This window comes from Impatiens glandulifera, chromosome 8 (assembly GCF_907164915.1).
Source record: "Impatiens glandulifera chromosome 8, dImpGla2.1, whole genome shotgun sequence".
Lineage (NCBI taxonomy): Eukaryota > Viridiplantae > Streptophyta > Magnoliopsida > Ericales > Balsaminaceae > Impatiens > Impatiens glandulifera.
Genome location: NC_061869.1, coordinates 23,805,294 through 23,821,767, shown reverse-complemented (window position 1 = coordinate 23,821,767; position 16,474 = coordinate 23,805,294). Strand labels below are relative to the sequence as shown.

General features: G+C 34.2%; 1 protein-coding gene across 1 annotated transcript; it reads left to right on the top strand.

Annotated features, from left to right (window-relative positions):
• The first annotated feature begins 4,673 nt into the window (after window positions 1–4,673).
• On the top strand, window positions 4,674–10,537 carry LOC124912022 (ankyrin repeat domain-containing protein 2B-like). Its single transcript, XM_047452576.1, has 9 exons — window positions 4,674–4,833; window positions 4,971–5,042; window positions 5,499–5,635; window positions 6,197–6,412; window positions 7,247–7,395; window positions 7,593–7,761; window positions 8,342–8,434; window positions 8,524–8,663; window positions 10,304–10,537. The coding sequence occupies exons 2-9, from the start codon at window positions 5,000–5,002 to the stop codon at window positions 10,401–10,403; spliced, it is 1,047 nt and encodes a 348-aa protein (XP_047308532.1). The 5' UTR covers window positions 4,674–4,833; window positions 4,971–4,999; the 3' UTR covers window positions 10,404–10,537.
• Window positions 10,538–16,474: the final 5,937 nt, after the last annotated feature.

Sequence of the window (16,474 nt, the reverse complement as noted above, 5' to 3'; positions counted from 1 at the left end):
ACCCCTTCTTCCACAACCAGAAGGATATTCACTAGAAGACTTTGGTAGGTATAAAACACACTACACAAACCTAGTTAGAAACCACATAACTTAACAACTGCCTGCTTCTGAACTTCTAACTAACTATTTGTTGGACAAAACAACCTCTGTTCAACTTACATCACTGAGATTTCACACCGAAAAGATAGTATACGAATTACAGTATGATCACAACTAGACAATAAGTAATTTGCTCTTGAGCTTTAGAGAGAGATAAGACAATTAGATGGCAAGAGCAAATGTGTGAGCAAGTAAAAGTCAGTAAGTATGGCGAAAGGTGTTTGGTCCGTTGTCCTTGAGCTTCTATTTATAGTTGAAGTGTACCAATGGTCGAAACTTCTTGGAGGACACGTGTCCTCCTTTTGTTGGACGACCGCCAATAGTACGAGAGTAAAACAGACTATAAGCATTGGGATCGTGGTCATACCAGACAGGTAGTGTGCCGAATATCCACTGATATTCTATTGTACTACATTGTGGGCAATTTGAATATTGGAGTAGGTGGCAGTTGTTCATTCGTTGTTGTAGCTAAGGTGTCAGACTGTTGAAAACGGTAATTGCAGATGAGCTGAGTGAGTACGTAGTTAGACGCTTCAGACATCTAAGGGAGTTAGACCGCGTATAACTATGCTTCCCTTTAGACCACATCTAAAGGAGTTAGACAACGTCTAACTACGCTTCCCTTTAAACCACGTCAAAAGGAGTTAGACCTCGTCTAACTACGCTTTCCTTTAGACCACGTCTAACTACGTTTTCCTTTAGACCACATCTAAAAGAGTTAGACCGCGTCTAATTGCGCTTTCCTTTAGACCGCGTCTAAAGGAGTTAGATGACGTATGAATAAACAGTCTTCCTTAGATCTGTACCTGCACAACAACAAATAACCTAACTTAGTTTTGTTCAAACCATATAATCAAAATTATGTTGTGCATATTCTTTTAAGTTAATTAATTATTTATTTCTTAAATAATTAAACCCAACAAATTGTAACAAAAATATCTAAATACTGGTACCTGTTGTTTATGATGATGACTAAGGAGGAATATATTTGAAGAACATTAGTTTAAAGGGAATTAGGGTTTAAAAATAAATCCTAAACGATCCTTTATCAAAATATTTTTGATAATATCTTACAAATATATTCTCTTTATATTATAACATCTCATCTCAAACTCAAAATGGAAAGGACTTGAATAACTTGAGGTTAAAGACGAGATGCTGAAATATTGATGATGTATTCTTCAAGCTTTAGAAACTTGTGAGGTTCATCTAGTTGCAGGATGATAGTGTGTTGACTGATAAATCAACGAAGATGTATAATCTCATGGGCATTAGATGCTGGGGTGAAACAACAACATAAACTCCAAAGTTACTCATGAGTCTCGAGATCCATCCAACGACGGAATGACAATGTGTTGCATAAAAGAAAACCAGCGAAGAAGGAAGAATCCCATGTGCATAGAATGTTGGGATGAACAACACCTGAAAAGAAATCAATCATAACGAAATGATGGAAGTGTATTGACTAAATAACCAATAAAGAAGCACATATGATTGGATTAAGACCAATAAAAATATAGATATTGACTAATGGGATAAAACAACAACTGAAAACAAAACTCAGAGAATATAATTGTCGAAGAAAATAAGAACATCAACATAATTATTTGAAAGAAAAAAAATATTATTAAAAAATATAATAATAATAATGATTAGAGCATTATTAGAGTTTTCCATCAATGGCTAAATTAATCATTTATGGATGTAGCGGAAGACTAAATTTTGTAGCTCAAGAACAAAACTTTAGCCATGATATCATGTTAGAATATATAAGAGATTGTATTGAATGATATTTAGAGTTATATATGTTATGTCTAATATATATATACATTACACTATACTTATAAGAAAACTAATATAATATAATAATATAATATTGATATTATCACAATTTATCATATTGTGATAATATCTTACAGATATATTATCATTATATTATAACAACGACAATAGTTCAATTTGGGGAAACAAGGGGATTGTTGGTCAGTAAAAGAGGAAAAAGTTATGACTAGGAATTTAACCAAAAATAGGATCATCTAGTTCCTATAGAACATATCATTAAAATGCCTCTCTAGGGGGATAATGCTATGCGAGTCGAAAAGGGTTTTCTATGAGATAATCGTTAATTGCAACTAAATGGTAAGAGGCCGGTTAAAAATCCTATAGAACCTATCAAATCTATCACTAAACCCCTAGAGGGGGATAATGCTAAGCAGATCGAAAAAGATTTTCTATTAGATGTTGGTTAACCAAAAAGAAATGGTAAGAGGTCGATTAAGGAGGAGATGGTTGGGTGAAATAAGAGGACTTGTTGGTTAATAAAGGAGGAGATGATTAAGGCAAGGAATTTGACCAAATAGAATCGTCTAATGCTTATATAACTTATCACTAAAATATCCCTATAGGCGGATAAAACTAAGCGGATTGAATATGGTTTTCTATGAGATGTTGGTTGACCGAAATAAAATGGTAATAGTTTAATTTGGGGAAACAAGGGTATTTGTTGGTCAATAAAGGAGGAGATGGTTATGACCAGACATTTGACCCCAAATAGGATCGTCCAGTGCCTATAGAAAATATCATTAAAATACCCTTATAAGGAGATAAGGCTAAGTGGGTCAAAAATGTTTTTATATGAGATGTTGGTTGGACGAAATGAAATGGTAAAATGTAAGTTAAAGATCCTATATAACCTATCACTAAACTCTTAGAGGGGGATAAGGCTAAGAAGATCAAAAAGATTTTTTTATAAGATATCGGTTAACCGAAATAAAATGGTAAGATGTCGATTAAGTAGAAGGAGATGGTTGTGGCCAAGAATTTGACCAAACATGATAGTCCAGTTTTTATAGAACCTATCACTAAAATACCTCTAGAGGGAATAATATTAAGTAGATCAAAAAGAGTTTTCTATGAGATGTTAGTTAGCCAAAATGAAATGGTAAGATGGTTCGGTGAAAAAGGGGATTTGTTGGTTAGTAAAGGAGGAGATGATTAAGGCAAGGAATTTGACCAAATAGGTTTGTCTAGTTCTATAGAATTTATCATTAAAATATCCATATAAGGGATAAGGCTATATGAATTAAAAAAAGTTTTTTTATGAGATGTTGGTTGACCGAAATGAAATAGTATTAATTCAATCTGGGAAAAGAGAATTTGTTGGTCATTAAAGGAGGAAATGGTTGTAGCCAAGCATTTGACCAAATATGATAGTCTAGTTTTTATAGAACTTATCACTAAAATACCCCTATAGGGGATACGATTAAACAGATCAAAAGAGTTTTCTATGAGATGTTAGTTAGCCGAAATGAAATGGTAAGATGTTGGTTAAGAATAATATAGAACCTATCACTAAAATACCCTAAAGAGGATAAAGCTAAGCGGATCGATTTTTTTTATGACATGTTGGTTGGCCGAAATTAAATGGGAAGAGGTCGGTTAAGGAGAAGATAATTGGGTGAAACAAGGGGGTTTATTGGTTAGTAAATGAGGAAATGGTTGGGGCAAACATTTGACTAAATAAGATTATCTAGTTTCTATATGAAATAAAGCTAAACAAATCGAAAATGATTTTCTATAAAATGTTGATTGGCCAAAATAAAATGATAATAGTTCAATTTAGGGAAACAAGGGGATTTATAGTCAGTAATGGAGGAGATGGTTGGGGCCAGATATTTGACCAAAAATAGAATCGTTGAGTTCCTATAAAACCTATCACTAAAATATCCTTATAGGAATACTGCTAAGCATTTCAAAATTTATTTTATGTGAGATGTTGGTTGGCCGAAATGAAATGGTAAGAGGCCGGTTTTGGATTCTATAAAATTATCACTAAAATACTTCTTTAGGGGAAAATGCTAAGCGAATTGAAAAAGATTTTCTATAAGATGTTGGTTGGCCGAAATGAAATAATAAAAGGTCAATTAAGAAGAAAAAGGTTGGGTGAAATAAGAGGATTTGTTTGTCAGTAAAGGAGTAGATAGTTTGGTCTAGACATTTAACCGAATAGGATCATCTAAATCATATAGAACCTATCAATAAAATACCTCTCTATAGAGGATAAGGCTAGCGGATCAAAAATGATTTTTTATGAGACGTTAATTGTCTGAAATTAAAAGGTAAGAGGTCGGTTAAAGATTTAATGACCCTATCACTAAAATAACTTATAGAGGGATAAGGTTAAGAGAATCGAAAAATATTTTTTTATGAGATATTGGTTGACCGAAATGAAATGGTAAGATGTCTGTTAAGAGTAGGTCATTGAAATGATAATGATAGTTATATATATTTAATCGTGAAAAAAAAATCTTAACTAAAAAAATTAATATAAATAAATTGAAGGTATTTTAATATTTTATTTGATAATTGAATAATTAAAAAATGTAAGAAAATAGGAATTATTTAAAAAAAATGTAAGAATATGAATTATTTTAAAAAATGAGAAACATATCCAAATAAGGCACAAAAAGTTAAGGTAAAAAGTAAAAAAATAATAATTGTGAGAGTATAAATGGCAAAAGAAAGTATAAACCATTCATTTTACGTTCTTGAGGATTGAGGTGGCCCACCGGAGTATCAATTTTTGTAACCTTTCACTCAGATCGGTGGCAAGTACTTAGGGTTTTTCAATCCGGGTAAGTACTCGGAGGGAGATCCGAAACGTAACTCTGCTAAGGCTTTTGAGTTCGCGATACCTTTCACCGAATCAACACTTTCATCAGCCTACTCAATCAGGTCAGTGAATTGGTTCAAATTGTGTTTTTATTTCCGAGATTGAAGTGATGACATGTAGCTAACCTACTTCCGGTGTCTCTCTATCGTGATTTTTTGTTTGTTTGATTAGTTTAGTGTTTGTGTATGCTCAAATTCAGGTATTTCAATATTTCTCGCTTGTTTTTCCATGGCTGATTCTCAGAAGGATGTCTCTGCTTCTGCAAGCAAGGGTAAGATATCTGAATTCATCCGTCATTTTCTGCTGTTATCTTAGTTCAGCTAGGAGCTACTGAGTGTGAGCTATTGCCATTTATTCTTTTCAATTGGATAACTTATGCTTTAATTTTTCTGTTAAATATTCTTAATCATGAGTAGACAAAAGATCAGTAAATGTGAATTTATCGACAACTCTAATAACTAGATAAGAACTAAGAAGACAAGGTAGACTATGTTTGAGAAAGCAAACTGTGTATATATGCTATATTCTAGTCTGAAATCATGAGGTTTGTGTTCTAGATTATTTTCTTACAATCTACAGTGCTGTAATGCTACTATTTTTGTCAAGTTGTCTTGCAATGTGAATTCTTTAAATTTATATATGTAATTATGACATTATAAAGTGAGTGTAATTACCCATAATTTCCTGTGTTGGTTTTCATTTTTTATTCCATGTTTTCCTCTTCCAGATGAAGGCGAGGTTCAAAATGTAAAGTCTGAAACATCTTCTTCGGAAGCACAATCTGGACAAAGAAGGCCAACCCCTGCAGCAGAGGCTTTTCCTCAAAATCCTTTTGATTTCTCAGCAATGTCTGGTTTACTCAATGTAAAATTTTAGTTCTTATTCTGTTTCTTTGCCATTTTTTTCTCATGGATATACAATTAGTTATATTATCCTTATCAGTGGACTTGAAAACTTGAGATATTTTTCATATTAGTACCCATATGTGCAGGAATAGTTATAACACATTATTCTAAAAAATGTTCTGATTTGATAGGAGCATTAAGTGTTATGCTTTACATATGTAGGTGCAAATATGAAATTGACAACCACTGTGCCGAAAGTTGAAAATAAATGCAACATTTAGTAGTTTATCCGAAAATCCTTGTATTATTAATCTCCTTAAATGGGAAGGATGTACAATTGACCACCTCAAAGAGTCTATTGTTGAGAAGCCATTACTCTATGCTTTATTTAATGCTAGTACTTGACACATAGGCTTTACTATCTTTGAAAATTTGAAATCAACACCAATGCCAGGGAAATACAAACAGTGCCTCCTTATTCTAAGAATACATAGGCTTTACTATCTTTCAACCTCAAATTTTTTCTTTATTCTAAGAATACGCTTGTGTTATTTACTAATTTGGAATGTTTTGATTGAAGGACCCCAGCATTAAGGAATTGGCTGAACAGATAGCTAAAGATCCCTCATTTAATCAAATGGCTGAGCAGCTCACGAAGACGTTTCAGGGTGCATCAGCAGTTGAGGAGGGGGTTCCTCAATTTGATACACAACAATACTATTCCACCATGCAACAGGTCATGCAGAATCCACAATTCATGACCATGGCCGAGCGTCTTGGCAATGCTTTAATGCAGGTATTGCATGTTACAAAAGTACTTTCAAATATTATTTCCGAATTTCCATAAATTAAGGCGGTGTTTGATAATATAGCTTATCACTTACTCTAAATGATCAAGTCCTTATTTGAATTAAGTTCATTGGATAACTCTTATTAAAATTCACTTAATTATTTAGATTTAGCTTAATTAAGCTTTGCTTAATTTGGTAAGTTATAAATGACTTTACTTGGGTGATCTAGTATTCAAATTACGTTATTATAAGATTAAAGTAGTTTTTAAGTACTTCCCGATATTAGTTCGAATTTTATCAATCAACTTTTACATTTCAAACTCAATGAAGTCAGTTATAGTAACCCTGCTACTGTGAAAAGTTATGCTAGAAGCGCTCAGTTGGGTGAAATTTTTTATGGGCAGTCTTGGTCCTATTGAAAATATCAGTGAAAGTGAATATTGGGATAGAAATGATAACAGATAAAAAATGTCTAATTGGAGGGATAGTGACAGTTTTAGTTATAACATGTTAATCATTTATTCGTTGTCAAGGACATTTGAAATGTTATTTCTGATGATGTTCTTTTAGTGAAGGATAGTAATGGCCCTAATGGGGACAGTTATTCCATATATTTTAATATTGAAAATCAGATATTTGAGATTGACAATGATTGTTCTTTTCTGAGTGACACGAAGCACTTGAAATTTAGATATTTTCATTTGGTTTATTTATCATTCGTTTTACAAAGTTTAAACTCGTTTGCCACTTGAAATTCTGTATTCAACATGTAGCACTTAATTTTCACTTTTCTCAGACACACCCTAAGTTTGGTGCTGATTACCTAATTTATGGTGCAGGATCCTTCCATGTCTAACATGATGGAGAACTTCACCAATCCTGGAAATAAGGACCAGCTTGAAGAACGAATGTCCCGCATCAAAGATGATCCAACATTAAAACCAATCCTGGATGAGATAGAGAAGGGAGGTCCAGCTGCTATGATGAGGTACTTATTTTATCATAAGCATCCTGTAAACGATTAAAACTGGTTTTAGTCTATAGAAGAGAAAGCTATGCTGATTTTTTTTCATCTTATGATCATAGTTGTTCTGCAAGGATATCGAAACAATAATATTAATAATAACCAGTCAAAGTATGTTATTGGTCCCTTTTTCTGTACTTGAATTTATTTGTGACATCTAGGTACTGGAATGACAAAGATGTTCTTCAGAAGTTAGGTGAAGCTATGGGTATTGCGGCTGCAGGAGAAACTGGTAGCTCTGGTGGGAATCATGAACAAGAAGAAACAGAAACAGAAGGAGATGAAGATGAATCTGTTGTTCATAGCACTGCTAGTGTTGGTGATGTGGAGGTATGCAAATTTCCCAATAATTTCACTTATCCTTTTTTGTTTTCCCTTTTCTGCCTCTATCCGTTTATTCCTTTTAATCCTTAATTGGGTTTCTCACCAATGGCCTTTTCTATTTTTGTTCTTTTGGATTTAATCAAAATATACTAACATCCCATCATAAATAACTTCGTCCATTAGGCTATACTTGAATGAGTAAAATTGGAATTTCAATTCTAATGTTTGGAGAAATAAATTGTAATTTTTAAGAGCTGTTTATTTTCTTCTTGTAACTGCCTACAAACATCAAACCCCATATAAACTCATTTTTAGCTAATTAACAAATAGGTAGAAGAATGGTCTTGACTTGAATTGTGGAAGTATTAGAGTGAACTTGCACCTAAACTATATATTATACACATTTTAGTTCCATCAGAATTCAGTTCTTTTTAAGTACTAAAACAAACCTACTCGAAATTGAACTGCCAATTCCATTTCAGCTTTACAACATATTCAAATATTAAATGATCTCATTTGACCCAATTAAACTGTTCATTTTAAGTTTTTTCTACAGTGACATCTTGAATTACTATTTGATATTTAGGGTTTGAAAAATGCATTGGCCTCCGGTGCAGACAAGAATGAGGAGGATTCGGAGGGGAGAACAGCATTGCATTTTGCATGCGGTTATGGTGAGGTAAAACAATATGTTGAAATTGAGTATGTTTCTGTTTCTTTGATTCGAAAAAAGAAATACCAACTCTTCTTTATTGACCAAAAATTCAGGTGAAATGCGCCCAAATCCTTCTCGAGGCAGGAGCAGTTGTGGATGCTTTAGATAAGAATAAAAACACGGCACTTCATTATGCAGCTGGTTATGGGAGGAAGGAGTGTGTTGCTCTTCTTCTGGAACATGGTGCTGCTGTGTAAGTCAACTCACTCTCCTTTTTTTATTACAAAACATTTGAAATTAAGTAAAACAGAAAAATAAATTAAATGATAAGCTACATGAATGAATCTTGAAAATCAATAACTAAGGCCTTGTTTGATATTAGTTATTTGAGTATAATTTCAAAGAAGCCTTGTTCGGTTGTGTTTTTTTCTTCTAAAAATCCAACTATAATCAAACATCATTTCATCCACTCTTTTATCAATTATCTCACTTAATTCATTAATCAAAATACTAAACTACCATCTATTTTTAAAAAAAAAACATTGTTTATCATTATATATTAATATTTTCTAAGTTTTTTTATCAAAAAAATTTTCACCTCCTCAAAATCACCAAATCACCTAAACTCAACTTTTATTAAATAAACAAAGGTTTATTTAAATAACTCTTAACCGAACAAGCACTTAGATATCGTTTGATATAGTAATAGCTTTTTCTGGTTTTAAAAAAGTTATCTATCAAATCATTATCCTTCTAATCCCAAAATATAAAAATAGTCTTACATTATTTCTATTAAATTTAAATTTTAAATACAAATGATATTTTAGTAATTTATTTTAAAAAAATCTCAAATAACCTATTTTTAATCAAACAAGTTTTTTATTTAATTTTTATTTTTTGAATGAAGAATCCTAACCTGATCCTCCACAGCTATGCCATCCATTTCAACTTCAAACAAGTTTTTTTTTTGTTTATTTAAAAAACCAAAAAAATCAAGATCAAACAAACTCTATTCACCATCTAATCAAATTCAAATCATCAACTAGCCAAAATACACTAAGAGCTTGTTTAGAAAAAAGAAAAAAAAAATAGTTTTTCAAATTATATATTTATATTAAGAGCTTGTTTGATGTGTGGTTATTTGGTTATAATTCAAACAATTTTCTTATTACATTGTTTATCCTTGAACAATCAAATTACTCAATTTATCAATCAAATTACCCATTTAAGGTTGACTCGTTGAGGCTCATAGTTCAGTGATTGAGACAAGAACTCATGTCTTCAAGGTCATGGGTTAGAGTCTTCACTCCGGACCATTTAAAATTGCTTCTTTAATTTTTTTTTTTATAGAATTTAAGCATTAAATACCAAAGGATATTTAATAATTTAACTTAAATGATCCACTAATCTATTTAACAAGATTTTGAAATCATAATCCCAATTTTATTCAAGTAACCCCCAATCAAACCACCTCTTAATGTTTTTTTTTTAACTAAATAACCCAATTTTTAATAATCTACATCAAACATGTTATATGGAAATAATCACCAAATTAGTTAAAGAGTCTTAGATCAAACAAGGCTTTAGAGCATGTTTGATGGGGGTTATTTGAAAATAAACAGTTGAATAATCATTTCATCAATCAAAATATAAAATATTTACTTAATTTTTTATAATATAAAAATCAAGGCTATTTTGATAATTTTATTCAAAATAATCCTCTTTTACATCAAAACAATTGATTTTATCATAAAACCCAAGATCAAACAAAGCTCTTTTATAAGTAGAAGTCAACCAATTATCCTTTAAAGATTTTTCTTTTTTTCTTTTACTTTTATGCTTTGGTAACTCCATTTCTGATTTTTTTTTGTTATAAAAACGGTTTGAATGCAGTACACTTCAGAATTTGGATGGGAAGACGCCCATTGATGTAGCAAAGCTGAACAACCAGCATGAGGTGCTTTCACTGCTAGAAAAGGATGTTTTTCTTTGAGATGGATACCCAAAAAGGTTTGATTCCTTTGAGAAAAACCCTATTTATTTCTTGTGTATTTTATTTATTTATTTTGTCATATGACGGTGATGATGAGGATGATTTATGTATGAGGTAAACCTTGTTCGATCCGATTTGTTGCTTTACTTCTTATTATGTTCTTGTTCTTGAAAATGCGAGACAGACATGCTTGATGGTTTTGACAAAATAATCCGTTTTGGAATCCACATAAGGGTTTGGTGTTTCATCTGAATTTAGATTCAAATAAGACGACACCATTTGTAGAATCATGCAGTTCAATGGTTCTAAATTCTAATGTTCTACAGCTATTTTCTAATACAAAAACCAAAATTGAAAAAAATTCATAAATCCATCCAATTTTAAGATCTTAAATTTATAATCAGAAGAGTTTAAAAAAATTATTAAGATTTTTAAGAGTTAATTTGATATTTTAATTATTTTTTTTTGTTGGTTTTAAATAGTAATAATTATTATAAAATTATAAAAATATGTGAAATTAATATGTGCCTTATAAAAGTGCAAATAGACATAAATTTATAGCATATGTAATTAATTTTGTCCTCCGGGAGTGTTCTTCAAATATATGACAATTTGTTTACCTAACCTATTGAACAATTAGTTGAGTTTGGATTCTTATAAGAATGTAGTAAATATAACTAAGTTTTGATGTATTTTTTAAACCAATAAATATATATGGGTTGAATAAGAGAAAGAGAGGTAGGACAGAGCAGAATTATGAAAAATAAAATAAAGATTTTAACTAAAAGGAAATAGAAAGAATAAAAAAATATTAAAAAATTAATTAATTATTAATTTTAGGTACAATGTATTTTTTATTTAATTATATAATTAGCAGGATTTTCGTGCACAATTAAATATATAAATAAAATATTAAAATTATCTCATATATTTAACGATCATTCGATCTCTTACCATTTCTTTTCGGCAAACCAACATCTTATATAAAAATATTTTTCAATCCGCTTAGCCTCATTAGAGAAATGATAAGTTTATAGATTGTTTTAACAAACCTCTTATCATCATTTCAGCCAACTAATATCCCATAAAAAATTATTTTCAATCCTCTAGCCTTATTCCTTTAGACAATCCTATTTAGTCAAATGTCTACCCCTAATTATCTCCTCCTTTACTAACCAATAAATCCTTCATTTCACCGAACCATCTCCTCCTCCTTTATTGGGAAAAAAGAATGGGAATCAGACGTAAAACTTGTCGCCTGACGGGCTAGAACCTAGGACCTTAGGATGAGAATATCCACCACCACTAGCTAGAAGAGAGGATCAACCATATCCTCCTTAACCGACCTTTTACCATTTTATTTCAGCCAATCAACGTTTCATAGAAAATATTTTTCAATCTGCTTAGCTTTATCTTCTAGGGATATTTTAATGATAATTTTATAGAATCCTAAACTGATCTTTTACCATTTTATTTTCGCCAACAACCATCTCATAAAAAAATAATTTTGACACGCTTAGCCTTATTCCCTATAGGGGTATTTTAGTGATAAGTTTTATAGAAACTCGCTTATCATATTTTGTTCAAATGCTTGACCCAACCATCTCTTCTTCTATTGATTAACAAATTCCCTTGTTTCCCCAAATTGAACTATTACCATTTTATTTCGACCAACCAACATCTCATAGAAAATTCTTTTCGATCGCCTTATCCCCCTATAGGGGTATTTTAGTGATATGTTCTAAAACTGAACGATCCTATTTGGTCAAATGTCTTCCCCCAACCATCTCCTCCTTTACTAACCAACAAACCTCCCTTGTTTCATCTAACCATCTTCTCCTTAACTGACGTCATACTATTTCATTTTGACCAACCAACATCTCATAAAATATATTTTTCGACTGCTTAACTTTATTTCCCTCAAGGGGTATTTTACTGATATGTTCTATATTATCCTTATTCAGCCTCTTACCATTTCATTTCGTCAACTAACATCTCATAGAAAACTCTTTTCGGTCTACTTATCTTTATTTCCATATATGAGTATTTTAGTGATATGTTTTATAAGAACTGGACTATTCGATTTGGTTAAATGCTTCGCCCCAACCATTTTCTCCTTTAATGACCAACAAATCCTCTTTTCACCAAATTGAACTAATACCATTTCATTTCGGCCAACCAACATCTCATAGAAAATCCTTTTTGATCCGCTTAGCCTTATCCCTCTATAGAGCTATTTTAGTGATAAATTCTATAAAAATTGGATGATCATATTTGGTCAAATGATTTGCCTTAAACATCTCCTCCTTTACTAACCAACAAATCTCCTTGTTTCCCCAACCATCTCCTCCTTAACTGTTCTTTTACCATTTTATTTCGGTAAACCAACATCACATAGAAAATCTTTTTTGATCTGCTTAACCTTATCCTCTTTAGGATATTTTAGTGATAAGTTTTATATGATCTTTAACCGACCTCTTACCATTTTATTTCGGCCAAGCAACATTTCATAAAAAATCATTTTAGTGATAGGTTATATATATATATTGTTAGGATCTAGGTCGCGGCTGGAGGACCGGGGTTGGGCCGGTTAGCGCGTTTCACTCAAAGGGTGGTGATTAATCCGGTTAGAGATTAACACCGGGGTTTCAATACTACACAAACTGTCACAAACTCTTGAACCAGGTTCAAGCGCGGAAGAGGTTTGTTTCAGGTTGAAGCAGCACACTCACGAGATAGGCAGAACCGGTTTTTGAATAGGACAGGTTTGGAAGTTGATGGGTCGGTTTTTGTAACTTGGTGATTCGGTTTAGATAGTGTAGAGTCGGTCAAAATGGTGTAGGTCGGTTAGTACAGCTCGGTTATAAAGTAAATCAGGCGGAAAGTAAATAACAAGACAAGTTTTTATGGATGTTCGGAGATAAAACTCCTACGTCACCCCTTCCTCTCGAAACCGCGAGAAGGATATTCACTAAGGAATACAAATACAATCCGATCGAGACTTATTTCCTGCTCGATAACACCCGTACAATTTACACCGAAATTGTAAATACACACTCCAATTTAGCACTTAAGCTTTTCTAGAGAGAGAACACACTCTTATCACTTGTAAATTAATTGTTCACTATGTCCCCCTTAAAATCTCTTGTGTCTCACATTTACTCTTCTTCAGCTGCTCCTTTTATAGGTGAAATATGCTAACGGTCATATTTCACTTCCTTGAATTTGATTGGCTGAGCAGAAGTTCAGTGATTCAGACCTGGCGGTCAACTGTTCAGACCTGGTGGTCAACTTTACAGATTTGGCAGTCTGTTCTTCCAGTGTGTAAGACAAACCTGCTAGGTTTGTCTTTTACTTAATATGGTGACTGTTGGTTAGACAGTTGTCTGTACTTGAAAGATTTCCTTTCTGATTTATCCTAAAGTAGAAAGATCTTGTAGGACGGTCTTCTGCAGCCTGCAAACTGTTCTCAGACGTGTATGAATATGGCAATGTTCAGTCTGTTCCTTTGGTATCGTTCTCAACAGATACCCGAAGTATCTTCTTATGCTGGTCGGTCATTTGATTTAGCCTGATGACTTCCGGTTATTGATCGGCTGTCTGGTGTTTCCAGCCTTCTTTTAAGCGGTCATGTTTCAGGTCGGTTTGATAACTTGACCGATTGAGCTTCTTAACCGGTTGATTGGTCTGACCGGTTGGTTTTCTCAAACCGGTTGGGTACTTTGACTGGTCCGGTTCTTTGTTCCTGCATTGAAGGTTTATTTGTGTTAAGTTCTGTGAACCGGTCTAATTTTATCTAACAATTTCTCCCTTTTTGATTATTTTATTTAAAATTATCAAAATCATGTAAGATTGCAAACGTAGGCCGGTTCTTTATTTGACCGGATTTTTGAAACTAACTTGAGAGAATTTTTCGAAAAGAAATTTGGAAAAATTTTGAGAAAAATTTTGGAAAATTATCATCTTTTATCTTATCAATTTCTCCCTTTTTGATTATTTTATTTAAAATTATCAAAACCATGTAAGAATACAAGTGGAGGCCGGTTTCAAAAATAACTTTATATATATATAAGTAACCGAAAAAGCGAAAATATTATATATAGAAACCGGAATAAACATAGATTAAGAAAGGAAATCCCCTATTCTGATTCGGTAAACATGAAGTCTTTCATCATAGCATCGGTCGGTTGTTCCTCATCCGGTTGATCCGGTCTTGAAGATGAACCTTCAGCTTGCGGTTGACCGACCGTGCTGATTGGAACCGCATTGAGAACTCGCTGTCTTGTAGATTGCGGCTCGAGGTTTTCTTCGAATTCATCCTCGGTGTGCATAGCTGGGTTTGGTTGAGTTTCAATGATTGTCTCGGTAATCCTTTCCAGCATCCCGACTACTTGAACCTTCCTTGATGATGTTTTCCTTTTCCGTTTTGCCGGAACCGAAGAGGAAGAAGCCGCCTTGGTCTTCTTGTGAGCCTTGACATATTCTTCGAGCCCTTGTTTTTGTGCGTTGAACCGCTCTGCATCTTTGGCTGCTTGAGCTGCCATGGACTTCGCAAGTGCCGGATATTTAGCCGCTGTGTTTCGTTTGCGCACGGCTATTTCCTCTTCGGACAATCGCGGTGCCTCCTTTGCTTTCCGCGTTTATTCGTCCATCGCATCTTGAACTTCTTTAGCCGCTCGGGCGTTTGCCTCCTCAACCGTTGTATCAGCATTAATCTTGGCCTTGATTAATTCATTTACCTGTTCAGTGAGCGCATTGAGGTCGGCTTCAAGTTGGGTATTCCGGTCCTCAAAGCTTGCATTCTTTTCCTCGAGGCTGATGACTCTGTTGAGTGTGGAAGCGGCTTCGTTGCTTGACCGCCCCAGGTCTTCATCGACCTTTGTGAGCTGTTGCTCGGTTTCCCTTTCAAACCGACCCATGTCATCCACCATCCTTGAGGTCTTATCTTCCAAGTCCTCGGTTTGCTTAAGATGATCGTTGTGCAGAACCGTGTCGTCCCGGTAGTCGGCTTCAATGTCTGTGATCCGGGCCTCTGCCTTCACAAGATCATCCCTCGTCTTTTTGGCTAACAGGATTGTTTGGCGCGCGGCTTTCTTGATTTTCCTCTTCCACGGTCGAACCTTTGAGTTGGCAAACTCTTGGATAAGAGTCTTTACTCTTTCTTCTGTGACAACCGGTTCTGAATCCCCCGGTTGATCCGTTTCAAATGGCCCGGTGAAAGGAGTTTCTGTCCTTTCGTCGGTTTCGTTTATGACTGGATCCGTAGAGGAGGCGTTTCACCTCGATTCTGACCGTCACTGGTCTCAGGACGCGGAGAGTGCGGTGTGTTTTGCTGTCTGTGCACCGCGTCAAGCCGATCTATTTCGTCAATGACTTCTCCTTTCTTGACTTCAAGCATATCCAACACCAGGAGTTGTAACTTAGCCTTCGGTGTTCCCGCAACATACCTTTCTGTAAGCTTTCGTATGTGTACGGTTAACTTTTGTAGCCGAGCACGCGGTTTCACGATTGCGTGTCGGTCCATGGCTTCGTTAGGATCCTCGGCGTTTGTGAGGCTTATAACGTTTTCTTCTATCTTCTTCAGCCTTCTGAAACTTTGTTCATCGGTTAGGCCCGGTAACATGTGTTTGAAGAATTTGTCGCTTCGGTACTCGTGCTATTCCCGGTATACTGCGGCAGACGCTTGAACTCGCAGTTCGATTTCCTCCAGGATTTTGCGCACTATAATTTCGGCCATCTTCTGGTCGTTGTCAGCGGTAACCTCTTCCTCCCCACGGCCGTCTGCACCGGCATCGGTGTTTTCAGGGCTTGCGGTCGTACCCGCATTGTCAAGACTTGTAGCCGATTGATCCTCTTCAAATGGTCCTTCTTTATCAGATGGATTGTCATCGGTTTTCTGTGATCCTGTTCGGTCAGACGTGGAAGCCGAGTCTTCCTCATCTTGCGTTTGCGGTTCCGTGAATACTATAGGTTCCTTATCCTTGCTTCCGGACTTGTCTTTTGCCGGAGCCGGTTTCTCGGTTGTAGATTTCTTCCTTCGGCCACCTGTGGAACCGGGGGCCGGCTGCTTC